Source organism: Eumetopias jubatus, unplaced genomic scaffold (assembly GCF_037043125.1).
Source record: "Eumetopias jubatus isolate StellerSeaLion01/CBP00866 unplaced genomic scaffold, mEumJub1_p1.0 scaffold_10, whole genome shotgun sequence".
In the NCBI taxonomy this organism is placed as follows: domain Eukaryota; kingdom Metazoa; phylum Chordata; class Mammalia; order Carnivora; family Otariidae; genus Eumetopias; species Eumetopias jubatus.
In genome coordinates this window covers 108,034,055-108,049,608 of record NW_028274816.1, presented here as the reverse complement: position 1 = coordinate 108,049,608, position 15,554 = coordinate 108,034,055, and the positions used below count along the sequence as shown (strand labels likewise).

The following is a 15,554-nucleotide window of genomic DNA, read 5'->3' as shown; positions in this document are numbered from 1 at the left end:
TTTCTACCTTACATGGCTTGAACGGTTGCCTAGTACGTGGGAATTCCCAGCTTGGCTCATTTACAGTCCCCTGAGATTTGAGATACACATCCTATTCTTGAAACCATTACATGCCCCTTGGGAAAACTAGGTTCCTGGTGTGCTTTATCCCAACATACGCTCCCGGACTACCAAGTGTTTCCCCGAAACTAGTAACTTTTTACTCCTGTGGTGGTAACCAGCCTTGTGAGATCAGGGGACGACAGTAAAGGATTTCCTCTTGCAAACTGTTAACTGAGGCTATGGCATTTAGATAATGTATTTAATGTGTACTGCAAAAAAATTTTATGGAAAACATAAAAGGTTCTGAAGGGGTTGTCCGCATTCACAGAGCTAGCTGGGAGATAGCATGAGGTCCGAAATCCAACCTTACTCCAGAGGCAGTAACTTTAATCTCACCATAGTCCACCCTTTCTCGTGCAGTTCTACCGAATTAAGTCCCGAAGTTAACACCCTTCCTCTCATCTTGCCCCACTCCAAATTTGATTTCAGGTACCCTCCTAACTCAAAATTTTCAGGTGTCATTTGGAAGGAAAACTAGGTAAAGGTAGTAAAACAGTAACCAAGAGCATGGGGTCCAAAGCCAGCTGCTTCCACTGAAACCATCCTTGTTAATTCTGTAACTGGACCCAGTTACCTCAGCTGTAAAATAGGAGATTGGTACTGGTATCCCCAAGAGTTGTGAAGACTATAAAATTCATGTATGTACAGTTCTTAGAACAGCCTTGACACAGAATAAGCCCATAATTAACTGCTGTCCATCCAAATACCTCAGCTTATGTGTCACTGTGAGACTTCGAAACACATTAAAATGCAGATCCAGGGGCGCCTGGGTGGCTCAGTTGCTTAAGCGTCTGCCTTCGGCTCAGGTCATGGTCCCAGGGTCCTGGGATCGAGCCCCGCATCGGGCTCCATGCTCGGCGGGAGGCCTGCTTCTCCCTCTCCCACTCCCCCTGCTTGTGTTCCCTCTCTCGCTGTGTCTCTCTGTCAAATAAATAAATAAAATCTAAAAAAAAAAAAAAAGCAGAGGCGCCTGGGTAGCTCAGTCTGTTAAGCGTCTGCCTTCGGCTCAGGTCATAATCCCAGGGTCCTGGGATCGAGCCCCGCATCGGGCTCCCTGCTCAGCTGGGAGCCTGCTTCTCCTTCTCCCTTTCCCCCTACCCCCTGCTCGTGCTCTCTCTCTCAAACAAGCTTTTTTTTTTAAGATTTTTTTATTTATTCATTTGAGAGAATTAACCTTAAAAGCAGGCAGTAAGAATTTTGTAACCAGTCGCTGCATGTAGCCCAGAAAACAGGCTTATCTCACTCCAGGGAAGAGTAAGAAGGAGGGTAAGGTTGCAGAGAACACTTACCAGGGGCCAGGCACTAGATATATTCTTTCTTTTAAACCTGCATTGCAGTGGTATTACCCTCATTTTACATGTCTTTAGACTTCCATTTTCCTCATAACTTGCCCAGTTAGCAGTCAACAAAGATGTAAATCTGGACGACTCTGTTTCACTTGAGTTTCAACAAATTCACTGTACAGAAATCTACATGTCTACATCCTCTAAGCTGGTCAGGATATTTATTTACATCATTTCCTTTTTAGACACACGGTCAATGCCACACTTGCCCTCTTCAGCCTCTCTACTTTACCTCCTAGAGTCTAGCAGTACACCCCGGTGCTGAGAAGAGTCAGATCATTCTTTCACAGCAAGCAGGATTATTTGGTTCTGGATAACGCGGTGAAAGCCAAGGAACCAAGTCACTTCTTGCAGTGTCGTAGCAAGTAAGCACAAAAGGCTGCACCAGTTTCCAAAGGCTTTATTGGTAAGTACGTTTTAGAAAGGAAAGAATGATGCCATTACTTCCAAGTCACTGGAATGAAGAGGTGTGTCCAGGGCCACGTCAAGTGGTGCCAAAGGGGACTGATGCTTTGTCCACCTTTTATTCATAGATCCAGTCAAAAGCACAAGACTTGTAGTTAACCAACTCTTCAGGCTTAAACCAGAGACTTACTTCTTTCTCTGCACTTTTTACTGAATCACTGCCATGAATGATGTTCCTAAGAAAGAGAACAAATACTTGTTACCACACTTTATTTATTAAAGTAGGCTCCACACCCAGTATGGAGCCCAACGTGGGGCTTGAACTCACAACCCTGAGATCAAGAGCGAGCTGAGATCAAGAGTCAGATGTTTCACTGACTGAGCCCCCCAGGCATCCCCCAGGTTACCACATTTTAAAGTGCCAACGTCTGTTTATAGTTAAGACAAAGGAGTCACTGCAGACCTTTTCAGCCAAACTGCCACTCGAAGCACGAGACTACCCCCCCAAAGTATTTCCTCTTAAAAGCAACTATAGAATTGGAGGGGGGCTTAACCAAAAGGTTAAGTGGCACACCCATAGCCACAGCCACAAGGAGCAAAGCCGAGGCTTCCCCCCTCACTCTGCGCTTTCCAGCCACACGAAGCTCCCTTATGCGAGGCCTTAGGTAAAATTTTAAGTAGCATAGGGAAGTCACTATTGAAGAAAACTTTCATCCAGTGATCATTTCCACCTAATTTTAAAAGTTCAAATTTTCCTAAAATTGGGATACGCCAATAAGGTTTCATACCCCCCGTGAAGTGCCTTTGAGAAACAGTCCTCCATGCCCCTCAGGCCTTACCTGCCAACTTGAATGCAGAAGTCCCCACGAATGGTGCCGGGCTTAGAATCCGCGGGGTTGGTCTCCCCAAGCATCATTCGCCCCGTCTTCACCACATTCAGTCCCTCCCAGACCTAGAAACAGTCGGGAAGAGGGACTGCATCAGATCTGTCACTTGGGACCATTTCAGTACAAACCTTGACCCGTGCCGCCCAGCTCGCTCCCGTCAGACCCGCCCGGGGCTCGGTCAAGCAGCTCAGCCCGTCCTGGACAGCAGGGGCCTGTACGGTTCGCTCCGGGCTCCATCCCCAGCGCATCGCTCGGACACACAGAAACCGTCTACCCAACTCGGGGACTTCCCACCTAACTGAGAGGAAGATGAACAGGACGGAAGAACCTCAGGCAGCCACAAGCTCGAGGAGAAACGGTGATGGAGGGGGTAGAGGACAGTGACTGGGCTGGAACCGGGTCGGGGCAAGGACATTAGGGCAGGAAATGGTGAGGATCCCCGTGAAAGCGGAAAGTGTAGGCAGGGGAAGGACAGGAAGAACAAAGCCATCCTCCCAGAACCCGGGCCGATTTCAGTGCCTCCCTCCCGAACTTCCTCTTCCTCTTCATTCCCAGCTGGACATTAATGTCAGAGGAGGAAACAGACTACTCCATTTCTAGCACTGGGTTACAGAGAACTTTTTCTTTCTTTTTTTTTTTTTAAAGATTTTATTTATTTATTTATTTATTTGAGAGAGAGAATGAGAGATAGAGAGCACCAGAGGGAAGAGGGTCAGAGGGAGAGGCAGACTCCCTGCCGAGCAGGGAGCCCGATGCGGGACTCGATCCCAGGACTCCAGGATCATGACCTGAGCCGAAGGCAGTCGCTTAACCAACTGAGCCACCCAGGCGCCCACAGAGAACTTTTTCTAAGGTCTGGTTCCCCTTGCTTTTTCCTCCCAAGCTCCTAACTGCTCTAGCCCCAGCAGGCTCCATTTGTAAAACAAAGGAATTTGAAGTGGCTGGGGAAGATGTCTAAAAAGAGGCCACACCGCACTGAGCAAGCCGGTTCCGTACCAGCCCCTATTCCCGGCCCCTCCTCCCGGCCCCCCACCGCCGCCAAGCACTTGCCATGGCCACAACGGGCCCGGAGTGCATGTACTTCACCAGCCCCGGGAAGAAGGGACGGTCCTTCAGGTCAAGGTAGTGCTGCTGCAGGAGCTCCTCGGGGGCCTGGCACGCAAAAGGAGGTCGCAGTTAGGAAGTACCCTGGAAAGGCTGAAATAGGGCTCCGACCCATCCTCAGAATCCGCCCCCCCATTCCCAAGGCAGGTTCTCCAAGTCCCTTAACATGTTAGCCCACATAAGGTGTAAACAGAAATCCCCCCCAAACCCTGACACTGATACTCTTTTTAGCAGAAAGGCTGTTCCCATCATGAAGACACCCGGAAAATGTCAATGGTATTAGGGGTGTTACCATCCTAAGAAGTAGGTGGTTTGAGAATCTAGATGTGGAGATTAAGCGTTGGCTGCCTTTGAAGGAAACACGTCAGAGAGCGGTCATGTCACTCTTCTGGCCCACTTCCAGTGCCCTTTCCAACATTTCACATGTTAACCGAGAACGTTCTCTTCCCAGATGGGCCTGGTTAAGATTTCAATACTTAACTTCTCCCTTAAAGTCCAGATCTGTGCCCCAAATGTAAAGTGTGGAAATGCCAGGCCCTGTCCTAAATCGGGGGGAACTCCGTCTGCCCGCACCCTGGGCACGTGTGGCCCGCGTGGCCGCGCCGGGGAACAGGTTTCTCCGCGCCCCGCGGGCCCAGCGCCACGGCGAGGCACCGGCTGCTCCCCGGGCCGTCACGTCACCTCCGCTTAACCTTGCGAGGGCTCCCGGGTTCGCGGGCCGCGGGGTCCCGGCTCGGACAGCGGGATCCCCGCGAGGGCGAGAGCCGCCGGGCGCGGGGGGCGGGGGAGCGGCGGCGGGCGAGCAGGAGAAGGGGCGCCCGCCGCCGGGTTCCGGGGGTCCGTGGGGGCGCCGCGTTACCTGCAGGAACTTCATGGCCACGAGGCGGAACCCCTTCTGCTCGAAGCGCTTGATGATCTCGCCCACCAAGCCGCGCTGCACGCCGTCCGGCTTGATGGCGATGAAAGTGCGCTCCTGGTGGGCCATGGCCTGCGGGCGACAGGTCGGCTCAGGGCCCCGCGGCCGCGCGGGCACAGGACCCCGGCCGCCCTCCCCCCCACCCTCACCCCGCGGGCGCCCCGGGCCCCTCCGCCCGCTCCGCTGGGACACGCGCCCGCCGGCAGCCGCCGCCGCCCCGCGGGAAGGGACCCGGCCCCGGGCCCCGGGGGGGGGGGCGGAGGGGGAGCGGCGAGCGCGTCCGCGGGGAGGAGGTTCGGGGGGGCGGCGGGGAAAGCGCCCCCAGCGCCGTACCGGGAAGCAGGCTGCGCGGCGTGGCGGGAGGCGAGACGTGGAGCGGGCGGCGGGGCCCGAGGCGGCTCGGGAGGAGGGCCGCGCGACGGCCACACCCCGGACGCCCCGCCGCCCAACCCGCGAGGCCGACGCGGCGGAGAACTCTTGAGCATGGCCGGGGCAGGCGAGGAGGCGCTGGGGGCTCGGGAGCAGGAAGTGGCTTCCTGTTCCCGGTGCGGCGGGGTGCCCCGCGGCTGGAACTCGGCACCTCCGGCCCGCAGCCCTCCCCGCAGTACCGCCGGCCGCGCGCGCGCATGCCCGCGCACACACTCCCACTCCCTGTGCGGTCACCCATCCCTGACGGGTTCTAGACTGTCTCACAGCAGTGCACACAGCTCCCCACCCTTGGGTGGTGCCCAGCTTCGGTGGCGAGGCAGCGAGCCCGTCCTCGCCGCCCGTCCAGACACCCGTCCAGCAGTGCCTGTCCCCCGAGATGGTCGGAGGCCTCGTGTCTGTCCCTGCTCGGGACAGCGAGCTGACGGCGGGCACCGCGTGCCAGCCGCGACGGCTCCCTGCGAACGCACTGATAGCCGGTATCCGCCGGATTGAGAGAGGACTTCAGCTGCCTCCATTTTGACCTCAAACTCTCCGGTTGACTAAATTCTTCTTGGGGCGCCTGGGTGGCTCAGTTGTTAAACTTCTGCCTCCGACTCAGGTCATGATCCGGGGTCCTGGGATCGAGCCCCCCATCGGGCTCCCTGCTCCACGGGAAGCCTGCCTCTCCCTCTCCCACTCCCTCTGCTTGTGTTCCCTCTCTCGCTGTGTGTCTCTCTCTGTCAAATAAATAAAATATTTAAAAGAAAAAAAAAGTAAATTTCCATTTTGCTTCTGTTAAAGCAACCAAATCAGTGCCCTAACAAATCAAAGCTACTCAAGATTTCACCTGCTTCTTCTGAGGTCCTCCCAGGAACCCAGGCCCACTATCCAGCTTTTCTGTTTTTGGAGTAGTTATTTCTCACACTCCCCCATCTGCAGAGTCCCTCAGAGCTTCTCAAGAGTAGTAAGGCTATCTCTCATTTCCAGTGAATCTTCTGCACCCAGTACAATCTTAGCAACCTAGCAGATCCTTCCCGGATGACTGCTGACTGGCTCAGTGCCAAAAGTGGATGGGATGCAGGAGTGAAGGGAGGGACAGACAGATCTCTCTCAGGCCAATAAAAATAATTTACATAGTATTTACATTCCGTTAGCTTAGGTTATCCAGAGTAAATGGAAAAGAAAAAACACTACAAAGCAACAGGGCAATACAAAGTAACCGACTCGATGAATCCTATGTTGGGATGAAACATTTTAATCTGATAGTAGCACATAATACTGTACAGGGAGCACTCCCAGCTCCAGAGTTCCCCTCCAGGTTATAAGGAAGTTCTCAAAAATAAGTGGATTTCCGAGAGCCTGGCCCCCTGCTTGTGGGAGGGAGCAGGAATGGAATGAACAAAGCAGTGAGGTCTGCTCTCTCGTCGCTCATCACTCGTAGATCCAGCTCTGAGCACAGCTCTTGTAATCCACCAGCTCTTCAGGCTGGAACCACAAGCCGATCTCCTTCTCTGCACTCTCCACAGAGTCGCTGCCATGGATAATGTTCCTGGATGGGGAAGGAGATGGCCATGTTACCTAGACCCAAAGGATTCAACTACCCGGAAGGCCCCCACTCCCACTGCCAGAAAGCTGACAGACTCTGCAGCAGAAAAAGCCAAAGCTCCCTGCACCTGAGTCCACATTATTTTTTTATTATTATTTTTTTAAGATTTTATTTATTTGACAAGAGAGAGACAAAGTGAGAGAGGGAACACAAGCAGGGGGAGTGGGAGAGGGAGAAGCAGGCTTCCCGCCGAGCAGGGAGCCCAATGCGGGGCTCGATCCCAGGACCCTGGGATCATGACCTGAGCCGAAGGCAGACGCTTAACGACTGAGCCACCCAGGCGCCCCCCCTTTTTTTTTAAGTCATCTCTAGAACCAAAGTGGGGCTGGGCTCGAACTTACAACCCCAAGATCTACAGTTGCATGCTCTGCCGACTGAGCCAGGCAGATGCCGGAGGAACCCAAATTCTTATGTCACCTAACTCAGATTTTGGAAAAAGGCAAAAAGCACCCACTCCCACCTGCCAACTTGGATGCAAAAGTCCCCACGGATGGTGCCAGGCTTGGAGTCCGCAGGGTTGGTCTCCCCGAGCATCACTCGGCCTGTCTTCACCACATTCAGGCCCTCCCAGACCTCCAAGGATAAAATATATGGTCAAGAAAGAAAACCCATCTCAGCAGAAAATCTGAAAACTATTAACTCAAAAAAAGAAAACAGCCCCCTTATAACACTGAAGGAATAGTTATGGAGCATCTACTGGTTCCAACACTGGCAATACTGGCCTCCCTGCGCCCACTCCTGCTTTCCTATAATCCATCCATTCTTGACAGAGCAGCCTGAGCAGCCTTTAAAAATGCCTACTGTTGGACCTCCCTTAGCGTCCGTCCCGGTGCTCGGGATGTGCGTGGCCAGCACAGCCCTGCCTGACCTGGCCTGCACCCGTGCGTCTGATCTCATGTCATCTGACCTTCTCTTTCACCCACCAGGCTCCAGCGGCTCCAACCTTCTTTCAGTACCTCAGAAAGCCCAGGCCCTTTGCACATGCTGTTTTCTTGTTGAGACTGCTCTTCAATGTGATTCTTGTGTATGTCTGGCTCCTTCTTTTCACTCCGATTTCAGCTTGAAAAGCATGTTCCTTGACCAGCCAATCTAAAGTGGCCACTTGCTGTCACATCATCCTATTACATTTCTGGGCTTATCACTAATCATTAGCATACATATATATTTCTCCATTATCTGCCCATCTTCCCCCTTTAAGATGTGTAGGCAAGCAAAGCTATGAAAAGCTTTGTAATCCTTAGTACCTATTTTGTTGTAATACTTAGTACCTATTTTGTCTCATTCATGACTGTACCCCCAGTGTCTGGAACAGAGCCTGGCACCATGATGACAACCGATACATACTTGGAGGAAAATCATTGCAATAAGCAAGAGACAATCTCGCTGCCCTCCCGAAGTGCAGAATCAGGCCAACCTCTCCCGATCGCTCCCAGCTATGAGTCACTATGAGTCTTCAGTTCAGCAAACAAATGCCTCTTGCCTTTGTTTGGGTCAGAGAGCTAACTTATATCCTAACCGCCCAATCCTCCCAGCCCCCATTTCCTGTGTATCAGTGAGGACCTGGCGTCAGAGGCAGGAATCACACCCCTCACTCTTGACTCCAACGGAGTCATCCACCTCGATATCCCACACATGCATACTCACCATGGCAACCACAGGCCCTGACTGCATGTACTTCACCAGGCCAGCAAAGAACGGACGGTCCTTCAGGTCAATGTAGTGCTCCTTGAGAAGGCCTTCGGAAGCCTATTGCACAGGACAGAGAATGAGAATTGGCCCCCAAACTTTCTAAGAATCAGCAATCTAATTATTTCCCACTCACTGCTGTCTAAAATGTGAGCTCTCAGCTCACTGATTCTGTTAGAACGCAATCCGCTCCCAACACTACCAGAGGGGAGCAGTGCCAGGGAGACTCAAAGTGCTTCAGCTTTGTGCCAATTTGCCCCCTGTTGGCCTTGCCTGATCGGAAGAAAACCACAGAACATTAGAATCGAATCCGGGGCACCAGGGTGGCTCAGATGGTTAAATGTCTGCCATCGACTCAGGTCATGATCACAGGGTCCTGGGATCGAGCCCCATGTCGAGGCCCACGTCGAGGCCCACGTCGGGCTCCTGGCTCAGCAGGGAGCCTGCCTCTCCTTCTCCCTCTGCCTCTCTCCCTGCTCATGCTCTCTCTCTCTCTCTGTATCTCTGTGTCTCAAATGAATAAATAAAATCTTTTTTTAAATTTTTTTTAAAGATTTTATTTATTTATTTGAGAGAGAGAATGAGATAGAGAGAGAGAGCATGAGACGGGGGAGGGTCAGAGGGAGAAGCAGACTCCCTGCTGAGCAGGGAGCCTGATGCGGGACTCGATCCTGGGACTCCAGGATCATGACCTGAGCCAAAGGCAGTCGCCCAACCAACTGAGCCACCCAGGCGCCCAATAAAATCTTTTTAAAAAAAGAATCGAATCTGGCCATCCCATTTTAGACAGCAAAACCAACAATACGATGACTTTCCATTCACTGAGAACAAGCCTCAACTCAAATGTCAAAGGGAAGTGGGGGGGGGGTGTGTCTTGGCATTCGATGAGAAGCAAACTGAACCCAGGCACAACCCAGGGAGACGGCTCATTTACTCAGAAGATGAAGGCCAGGGGCCAGGTGGGGCAACTATGCGATTCCCACAAGTATTTCACAAACCACTCAAAAGTACATGACATCTAGCAATAAAGCAAGTTAGCCAGAGAGCGAACCACCTGCTTGGCAATTCCAACTCCCTCAGCCGGGCTCACTCTTTGCCACAGCACACGGGCTTGCTCCGGGCCTCACACGGACCCTTCGTTCTCCCAGGTCTGTACCCTGCGCACTGCAGTCGTACCCACAAACGTGGAGAGCCACTGCCAGAAAGCACAACCAGAACGGCCCATCTCTCAGCCTCCGGCGAGTGTTCCTTGCCAAAGTGACACAGCCACGTGACCACACCACGTCAGTCATTCACCCTTGGCCACCGCCCACCCCATCCCAACGGAAACCCGGTAGGGGTGCTCTCCTGACACACAATGACTTGACCTTCCCTTCCCCGAACAGTCTTTTAATTCTACTAATTGGTTCTGATCATCTTTTTTGTTTGGTTTTTTTGGTTCTGGTTATCTTTACTTTTCTTTAAAGATTTTATTTATTTATTTATTTATTTGAGAGAGAGAGAGAGTGAGAGACAGAGCAGGAGCAGGGGGGAGGGGTAGAGGGAGAAGCAGACACCCCGCTGAGCAGGGAGCCCAACATGGGGCTCGATCCCAGGACCCCGGGATCATGACCTGAGCCGAAAGCAGACACTTAACCCACTGAGCCACCCAGGCGGCCCAGTTCTGGTTATCTTTAGTCTGCCGAAGAGATTACAGGGTTTCTTCGGAGGGGGAACATCACGTTTTCCCTCCCCGCCCTCCTCCCTGTCCTCTGTAGACTCCTGACAGCTGCCCCTCCTCCCATTCTTCCTCAGGCCCACATCCTTGATCGGCAAGTCAGCTTAACTTAACGGGAAAAAATGCACTCACTCAGGGGTCAGAGAGACCTGAGTTAAAATCCCTGCTCCATCACTGTGCGCCTTCCGATACATTATGTAACCTCACCAAGCCCCCGATTCCTCATGACTGACAACCACAGGCACAGAAATAAGTATGTCTCTGGCCTGTCATAAAAGGCAAAGAAAACACGTATGTCCAGCACACAGTAAATGCCTGATCAACAATACTTTTCATTTCACTTTGCCTTCAAAACCTAATTTAATATGCAAACTCCCTGGAAAGCAATGTTTGTCCAACACCTGGCACTGATCATTCCATCATGTACCCCTCCGACTCTGCACTAACATCCATCTACTCCCTATTATACTAAAGTGGTTTTCCTAAACATCACACAGGAACTAAATTGCAAATCAAACTAAATTTAAAATGCACTAGCAGAGTCCAGAGATGACTCTATAGATAGGAAAAAAGAATGCCCCCTAATTTATCTGCTTTGACAATTTGAATTCTCATTTCCCAGGTCTGTCTGAAAAAAGGTTCTTAGCCGGTTTATCCTTTTCATTTTTGGGGTTTTGTTTTTTGGGTTTTTTTTTTTTTAATGTTTTAGAGAGAGAGTGAGCACGAACAGGAGGGGCAGAGGGAAAGGGAGAGAGAGAATCTCAAGCAGACTCTTCGCTGAGCATGGAGCCTGACACGGGGCTCCATCTCATGACCCTGAGATTACAACCTGACCTGAAACCAAGAGTCCGACACTTAACCGAATGCATCACCCAGGTGCCCCTTCCTTTTCATTTTTTGAAATATTGCTTTGCAGGTGTCTTGCAAGTGTGTCTGCTCTCTGCTGTTTCCAGGTGGGCCTTCCCAAGGGCAAAACCACAGCTTTCCCTGCAACATGCCCTGATGGTGCCTAATATACACTAGACACTAAGTGGACGGTAAATAAGGATGGAAAGATCTCCTTGCTGAGGATCAACCTGCCTCAGAGAGAGGGGGAGGGGAGGGGGGGAGAAGTTCTCTGAAATTATCTGCTCAGGAAGCTCAAGACCAGGAGCTCAAACACCCAGGGCTCTGAGTCAGAAATCACAGTGCTCTCCTGAAACCAGTGTTGTACTGTATGTTAACGAACTAGAATTTAAATGAAAATTTGAAGAAAGAAAATAAACAAAAATTTAAAAAAGGAAAAAGGGGGCACCTGGCTGACTCAGTCAGTGGAGTGTGCGACTCTTGATCTCAGGGTTGAGTCCACGCCCCACACTGAGTGTGCAGATTACTTAAAAATAAAAATCTTTAAAAAAAAAAAAGAAAGAAAGAAATCAGTGCTGTAGTAATATGCGAGCTCTCCAGTGCTAGGGGGAAAGGGAGGCTATTTCCAAAAGTCCCAGTAACTTGGTTTGTTGTAGGACTTGGCCACCATGCTAGGCACCAAGGAGTTTCCAGGTATCAGGACATATGTGCTCACCTTACATGGAGAAGGCTAAAAAGGAGGGGAGGGGAGAAACAGGGGGGCTAACCTACAATGATCCCCTATACTCCAAGAGAACAGAAATATGAAGAATGAAGTCCACTTACCTGAATTAATTTCATAGCAATGAGGCGGAATCCCTTTTGCTCAAAACGCTTGATGATCTCTCCCACAAGGCTGCGCTGGACCCCATCAGGCTTGATGGCAATGAAGGTGCGTTCACTGTTGGCCATGGTCCTGAGGATAAACAGCTGGGAGGATGAAACAGCACTGAATACCCTGCCTACATCATTATCCTTCTCAAGCGGATTACCCCATAAATCCGGTTTAAATCTGTCATGCCAACTCCAAGTCTCTCTGGTAAAAACCCAATTCCTAGTGTGTTCACCACAGTGTTACTTTGAAGACACATTTTAAAGATATATGTATAAACACCGTTCCTACAATGGTAGCTGTATATGCCCATAAAAATAGTGTGCTATAGGGACACCTGGGTGGCTCAGTAGGTTGAGTGTCCAACTCTTGATTTTGGCTCGGGTCATGATCTTAGGGTTGGGGGATCGAGCCCTGCAATGCGCTCCTCACTCAGTGCGGAGTCAGCTTCAGATTCTTTCTCCCTCCCCCTCAGCCCCTCCCTGCTCAGGCGCGCCTGCTCTCTCTCTCTCTCTCTAAAATAAATAAATAAATAAAAAGAAAAAGAAGAGTGCTGCTATTGCTGTGTATGTGTTCACCACAAGGTGCTGCACTGAAAAAACTCTGGGATAGCACATGTGTAAAAAATGTTCCGAAGGGGGGGAGAAAAGACTTTTCCCTAAGCAAAAAAAAAAAAACAACAAAGCAAAAACAAAAAACCCAATTTCTCCTCAGTCCCCTTATCCCTGAACTAATATCCCGGGGTGGGCAAGGATCCAAAAGCAGGGGCTATTATTTCTATCTCATTTGACTTAAAAGTTACTATTAAGCATTTATTTTGGTTTTTTGCTTGTTTGTTTTTAAAGATTTTATTTATTTATTTGACAGACAGAGACACAGCGAGAGAGGGAACACAAGCAGGGGGAGTGGGAGAGGGAGAAGCAGGCTTCCTGCGGAGCAGGGAGCCGGATGCGGGGCTCGATCCCAGGACCCTGAAGGCAAACACTCAACGACTGAGCCACCCAGGCGCCTCTAAGCATCTATTTTGTACCCAATACTGTGTCAGAACACGGATGTTAAAAAAAAAAAAAAGACACTGTCTTTGTGAATCATTCAGAGAAGGGAAACTACAGTGATAAAGAGGGGTCAGGTCTAAGGTAGAACAAAACAGTCTGACCTATTGCCACAATCATGGTATTAGAACTGGAAGGGGTTTTAGAGATTATTTCGTTACAATCCTCTTCATTTTACAAACAAATCTAGAGCACCAGAATGAGGTCCAAAATCCTGATTTCCCAACCCAATACAATTTATGCTACATCATAAGACATAATGAACATTCAGACAAACCAGTAAAAGGTGGATGGTGGGAGAACTAGAGCCGTTAGTAATATCTGAGATGGGACATCATGCAAGAAAGAGGCCTAGAGAACGTCCATCCCAGACCTTGCCTTTTACAGAGAAGACTGGGCTCATGACCTGCTCTGGGCCTCCACAAGACGGAGAAGGAGGAGGCCCCTGACCTTGAAAGACAATCCCTAATGAGGACAGCCACACCACCTCCTGGCTCTATCTTCCCGAACTTTAGTTAACCTCTTATTACAGCACCTTAATATATTTTAATTTCTGTTTGTGTTTCTGTCCCCGCACTGGTCTGCGGCCTGTATACAGGGACGGTTTGTTCCTGTGTCTGTCCCTGGTACCTAGCCACACGGCCTAGCATTCAGTAAAAGCAAAGAAAATGTCCTGAGTCGCAATCGCCCTGCTCCTTCAAGAAAAAGAGACAAAACCCAAGGACTGGCGAAGAACTCCCAATGGAAGCTCGAGACAAGCACGGATTCCCCAGGAGAAAATAGGCTAACAAGCCACAAATACTCTCTATACTCATACCATTTATACTGTAAATGTCCTCCATACCTACCGAGACACACACACATTCATTCATTCATTCATTCACTCATTCAGCAAGAACTTACTGAGCCCCAACTCCGTGCCCAGCACTGCACGCGACAGAGACAAATAAGGCACAACCCCTGTCGTCGCGGCCTGATGGGAAAGGCAGCCACGGACAAAGGCAAGTCCACGTGGCGTGGGACGTGCGCTGACAGGTCTGCACCTGTCCACCGGCGCTGCCCCGCCCTGCCTCCCATTCGATCCCTCTGGCCACCTCTCAGAGCGGAATTCATCCAACCGTCGCCTCTCCCCTCCCCCGATCCCAGTATCTCCCCTTCTTCTCAGGACCCCAAACCCCTCTCACCCCTCCAGCGGCTCCGGCTGCAACTCCTCCAGGGGCCGCCGGCACCGGAAACACGCCCCGGCCCCACGTGGTTCCTCGCACCCGCAGGCGCGGAACGCTTCTTTCCGGATCGGCTGCCGGGGAGTCCGTTTTGCAGAACACCACTCGGCCACACTTCCTCTTGGGAGTCGGATGTCATTCTAGAGAGCAACATTCCGATGTTTAACTTCCGGCACTGCTTTTTCCGGCTCTTCCGGCCCGCTGCTTTTTTTTTTTTTTTTTTGCCTAAGATTCTATGAGTCATTTCCTTCGTTCTCCAGTAAGGTGGCTTCCCGAGAGGTGGCGCTCCCACTTTGCACGAAGTCCGCACGGGCACCTGACCCAGAAATAGGTCTTTCTCACTTTACATTTACTCATTCTTCCCAGCCTATCAAGCACTGCATTATTAACTGAGTACCTACTGTGTGCCGGGCACTATTCCAGGGCCTGAGACTATAGCAGTAAACTCTCTCGGAGATTTTGGTGGGGTTGGAAATGGGGACAAAGAATAAACAAATGAGCAAATTGATATGTAATACATTGCATTATGTTAGTGCTGTTAGGAAAACGCAGGGCAGGGGTGCCTGGGTGGCTCAGTTGGTTAAGCAACTGCCTTCGGCTCAGGTCAGGATCTCAGGGTCCTGGGATCGAGCCCCACGTGGGCTTCTTGCTCATCAGGGAGCCTGCTTCTCCCTCTGCTGCTCCCCCTGCTTGTGCTCTGTTAAATAAATAAATAAATAAATAACCTTAAAAAAAAGAAAGAAAGAAAACGCAGGGCAAGGGAGAAAGACAGAAGGAGTAAACAATTTTAAAAGGTTGGTTGGGAAAAGCCTCTCTGACAGTGGAACAAACAGACCTGCATGAAGTGAGGGAGCAAGTTTGGTGTTTATCTGACCGCGGAATATTATTACAGTGGACGTCCAGTGGTAGAAAATGCCATCGGGGAGAGGCCAGGTTATGTTGTGGTGCCACTGGAAGGTTTTGAACAGGGAATGACATCATCTGATACACATTTTTTTTTTAATCATTCTGACTGCTATAGAATAAATGGGTGGGGGTAAGCTACAAAGTGGAATCAAGTGCCTTTTCAACAACTGGTCCTGGGACGCCTACTGGCTCAGTGCCTAGAGCTCAGGAGTCCTGATCTTGAGGTTGTGAATTTAAGCCTCAGGTTGGCTGTAGAGATTACTTAAAAAAAAAAAAAAAAGGGCGCCTGGGTGGCTCAGTTGGTTGGGCGACTGCCTTCGGCTCAGGTCCTGATCCTGGAGTCTCGGGATCGAGTCCCACATCGGGCTCCCTGCTCAGCGGGGAGTCTGCTTCTCCCTCTGACCTTCTTCCCTCTCATGCTCTCTCTCTACCATTCTCTCTCTCTCAATAAAAAAAAAAAAAAAAATCTTTAAAAAAAAAAA

General features: G+C 50.7%; 2 protein-coding genes across 3 annotated transcripts; both read right to left on the bottom strand.

The window, feature by feature from the left end:
• Positions 1-1,829: 1,829 nt before the first annotated feature.
• On the bottom strand, positions 1,830-5,196 carry LOC114199465 (nucleoside diphosphate kinase B). Its single transcript, XM_028091366.2, has 5 exons — positions 5,091-5,196; positions 4,701-4,829; positions 3,788-3,889; positions 2,690-2,802; positions 1,830-2,086 (listed from the first exon to the last, which is right to left on the bottom strand). Exons 2-5 carry the CDS (start codon positions 4,824-4,826, stop codon positions 1,969-1,971), a joined length of 459 nt encoding a protein of 152 aa, XP_027947167.1. The 5' UTR covers positions 4,827-4,829; positions 5,091-5,196; the 3' UTR covers positions 1,830-1,968.
• Positions 5,197-6,404: 1,208 nt separating this feature from the next.
• NME1 (NME/NM23 nucleoside diphosphate kinase 1) lies at positions 6,405-14,225 on the bottom strand. Of its 2 annotated transcripts, none has more exons than XM_028091367.2 (5): positions 14,128-14,225; positions 11,846-11,975; positions 8,416-8,517; positions 7,232-7,344; positions 6,405-6,714 (listed from the first exon to the last, which is right to left on the bottom strand). In XM_028091367.2, exons 2-5 carry the CDS (start codon positions 11,969-11,971, stop codon positions 6,597-6,599), a joined length of 459 nt encoding a protein of 152 aa, XP_027947168.1. In that variant the 5' UTR covers positions 11,972-11,975; positions 14,128-14,225; the 3' UTR covers positions 6,405-6,596. The 2 variants fall into 2 exon arrangements, with proteins under 2 accessions (XP_027947168.1, XP_027947169.1); XM_028091368.2 differs by having other exon boundaries at positions 11,846-11,989; positions 14,128-14,178.
• Positions 14,226-15,554: the final 1,329 nt, after the last annotated feature.